This window comes from Myotis lucifugus, unplaced genomic scaffold, assembly GCF_000147115.1.
Source record: "Myotis lucifugus unplaced genomic scaffold, Myoluc2.0 scaffold_14, whole genome shotgun sequence".
NCBI lineage: Eukaryota > Metazoa > Chordata > Mammalia > Chiroptera > Vespertilionidae > Myotis > Myotis lucifugus.
This window is the reverse complement of record NW_005871062.1, coordinates 10,566,927-10,570,733: the sequence shown is the minus strand read 5'-3', so window position 1 is coordinate 10,570,733 and position 3,807 is coordinate 10,566,927. Positions and strand designations below refer to the sequence as shown.

General features: G+C 46.4%; 1 protein-coding gene across 1 annotated transcript in view; it reads left to right on the top strand.

Moving 5' to 3' along the window:
* The window catches only part of EIF4G1 (eukaryotic translation initiation factor 4 gamma 1), an 18,378-nt gene extending 15,464 nt beyond the window's left edge, over positions 1-2,914 (top strand). Inside the window, exons 28-30 of the mRNA XM_023750509.1 lie at positions 6-180; positions 293-374; positions 515-2,914. Coding sequence (XP_023606277.1) covers positions 6-180; positions 293-374; positions 515-921 — 664 coding nt within the window. The 3' untranslated portion in view covers positions 922-2,914. The remainder of the gene's footprint in view (positions 1-5; positions 181-292; positions 375-514) is intronic.
* The last annotated feature ends 893 nt before the right edge of the window (positions 2,915-3,807 follow it).

Sequence of the window (3,807 nt, the reverse complement as noted above, 5' to 3'; positions counted from 1 at the left end):
TGACGTGGTACACTTACCTCTTCCTATGGGCTCTTTTGCTTGCAGAAGGTGGAGTATACCCTGGGAGAGGAGTCAGAAGCCCCTGGCCAGAGGTTGCTCTCCTCTGAGGAGCTGAGCAGGCAGCTGGAGAAGCTGCTCAAGGAGGACAGTAGTAACCAGCAGGTGTTTGACTGGATAGAGGTACGTTTCTTTTGATATCAGGAGAGCAGGATAAAGGAGAAGTTGTTCTGGTGTGATGATGGGGGCAAAATTCAGAATTTATGGGTCATATGTTTTTCTTTTTCCTGCATAGGCCAACCTGACTGAGGAGCAGGTAGCATCCAACACATTAGTTCGAGCCCTCATGAAAACTGTCTGCTATTCCGCAATTATCTGTAAGAGGAGCCAGGGAGATGGTGGGGCAAGGGTGGGCCCAACAGACAAATGGAGGGAGGGAGGTTTTGGTCTTTGCCCCCTAGTTCTGAACCAGAATGAGGTTGCATTATCCCACTTATCCCTGTCTTTCTTCCCGTAGTTGAGACTACCCTCCGAGTGGATGTTGCAGTGCTGAAAGCACGAGCGAAACTGCTACAGAAATACCTATGTGATGAGCAGAAGGAGCTGCAGGCACTCTATGCCCTCCAGGCCCTTGTAGTGACCCTAGAACAGCCCCCCAGTAAGAGCCAGGCTGGAGGGTTGGGGGTGGGGTGGAAGAACCGCCAGAAAGCGGGGACAGTCATGGAAAGGTGGGTGGTCATTGGAGAGCAAAATGCTCTGATGGTTGATTCCTTCCCTCTACAGTGTTTGTTTCCTTGTCTACAAATGGGAGGAGTTAGACTCAGCCTTGAAGGTGTGACCACCTGTTTTGTGCTTAGTCAACTATTAGATGTCAGGAATGCAGAGCTGATAAATGTTTTTTCCCTCTGCCAGGCACAGGGCTGAGATGCTTTTCTTGCCTCATTAATCTCACAACTATTCTTTAGAATAGATGGTGTTGTCCGCTTCCATTTTGGGAGACTAAGGGTCAGGTTAACATTCCTGAGGTTATGCATTCTGCAAATAGGTAGGTGCTGGGGCCCTGGGATGTTAGTAATAAATCAAGCACAGTTCCCATGCTGACCTGGAGTGAGGAGTGTTGGAAGATGGATCCTTAGTACACTTAGTCTAAGGCAAGCATGTCAAAATCTTGGTTCAGCTGGCCGAGATTTTGACATGCTTGGTCTAAGGCAGTGGTCTAAGGCAGATGAGGCCCAGAAATCAGGATTTTAAAAAGATTCCCAGGTGATTCTAATGTGCAGCCAAGGTTGAGAACCACTGGTCTAAGGGATAATGAGTGGGAATTGACAAATGGGAGCTAAATAACAAGTAGGAGGGGGAGACTTGGAAAAAGGAACTGTGTAGAAGGCCATGAAGTAGGAAGAACTGGACAGAGGTAAAAGAACTTGAAGGAAGACCATTGTGGGAGAGCACAGAAACCAGTCATGTGAGGTAAAATGGGGTCGAGAGATGGACATGGGCTGGATCATGCAGGGCTATGTAAGCCAGGGGTTGAGTTTTGGGCTTTAGCCTAAGGACAAGAAGAGGCCTTTGTGGGACTTAAGCAAAATTCTAATTCAGTGTTTAGATCTGGCTATTAGGGGAAGAGTATGGTTTGGAATAGGGGTGAGTGTGAATGCAGTAGGTTCAGCTAATCCAGGATGTGTCGGTAGTGGCTCAGTCTGGCTGTGGAGATGGGAGAGGTGTGGGCAGATTCAAGACATACACTGACCTGGGAGAGGGCGATGAGAGTCATGCCTCCCAGGAAGGTTTTTAGGGTTTAGTAGGTGAGGTGATAGTGTGGTACCATCCATTGAGTGGTAGGAAACACTGGATCAAGTTGAGTTTGTGGTCTGTGGGTGGGGGTGATCAGAGATGTTGGTAGACAGCTGGATATCTGAATTCATTTGGAGAGGAAGAGATCAGGGATAGAGGTCTACCTGTGAGTTTTTAGCACAGGGCAACAACACATGCAAGTCACAAGTAGAAAAATAAGAAAAAGATACGGGATTGCCTGAGGGAGAGTGATGAGGGCCTGAGATAGTACCTTCAGGTGAAGGATCAACAGATAGGGATCAAGCAGGACAGGACCCTATGAATGAAGGACAATAATTTTAGGAGAGGGAAGTGGTCAGTAATGCTAGATGCTGCTTAAGAACTCCATGAGGTAACCTGAAACTTAAGGGCTTCTGCAGCATAAAAACATGGAGGCCATCCTGGCAGAATCATTATTTGGTGGAGTAGAGTGCAGGATCTTAATTGAAAAGGACTGAGTAGTATTTGACTAAGAAAAGAAAACAAATGTAAACAAAAATCTTTGAATTCAATCTCTGTCAAAATACGAAAATACTTTGTTTGGTTATGACATAGTGGTTGTAAAGGAGGCCTTTTGTGTTGAGATCAGAGAAACTTAGGCTTGAAAATACAGGGCAGATTATGTGTATAGGGTCCCCAGGGTGGGTGTGCAAAGGATTTAGAGCACAGGATTGGGACAAATGATGTACTGCTGCTATTGCTGCTGGATGGGGAGGGGAGGCTGCCCACAGGCAAGCAGTTGTGGATTTGAGGGTGTGCATGCCCCTAAGAGCATCCTGGATTGCAGCTGCTTAGGCAGCTCAGTCAGAGTTTCACAAATGAACTGGGCTCTACATTTTATGGTTTATTCATTGCTCTCTCTTTAAAAAAAAAAATATTGATTCTTTAGAGAGAGAGAGAGAGAGAGGAAAACATCAATTTGTTCTGCTTATTTATGGATTCATTGATTCTTTTATGTGCTCTGACTGGGGATCGAACCCTCAAGCTTGGTGTATCAGGCCGCCATTAACCAACTGAGCTACCTGGTCAGGGCTATATTAATTTCTTTTATATTTATGTATATATATGTTTTTATTGATTTCAGAGAGGAAGGGAGGGGGGGAGAGAGAGAATCATCGATGATAAGAGAGAATCATTGATCGGCTGCCTCCTGCATGCCCCCTACTGGGGATCGAGCCTGCAACCCAGGCATGTGCCCTTGACTGGAATTGAACCCGGGACCCTTCAGTCTGCAGGCCAACACTATCCACTGAGCCAAACCGGCCAGGGCTTAATTTCTTTTTCCGGAAGAAATACATTTACTACTTTTAGGAATATAAAGTTTGCTTTGGAAATGCCGGTAGTGCAGTGTGGGGAAGGAAGTAGGTTGTGTTCAGGGTTGTAGGACTAGTGCTTAGGAAGGCTAGGGGTGAGGGAGAAAGAGGGTCAGAGCGCAGGGGGTGCTTGAGTTGAGCCTAAAGGAATTCACTAGGAAGGTGACAAGAGAAAGGATGTTCCTGGCAAAAGATGTAGCACATAGAAAAATGTCAAGGCCAGAGAGGGTGTGTTATGTTCAGAAGGTGGAAAGGAATCAGGTTTGTCAGGATCTGTAATGGGGGCCAGTAGATGTTTAGGTTATACCCTTGAATTGTGAGTGATACATCTGGGATTGTGATTCCAAATTCAGGAGTACCAATTTTACATAGTTTTCCCCGTTAATTATATTATTAAAGTGAAGAAATTTGAAGCTGCCGAGGTGAGTGAAGCTAGGCAGGTTTGTAAGGTTTGGCTAAGTGACTCATTCCTGTGCACCAGTCTCTTTAGATCATGAGGTTAGCGTCCCGTCAAAGACCTAGTCACTCTGAGATGGTCAAAGATAGATGTCTGGACAGGGGGTCAGGGGCCATGTTTTAACAGTCGAGCTTGGGAGGGATTCCTGTAGGTGGGATGGGGTGGCTGTGGGCAGCACACCTCTTACACCTGTCCTACCTGCAGACC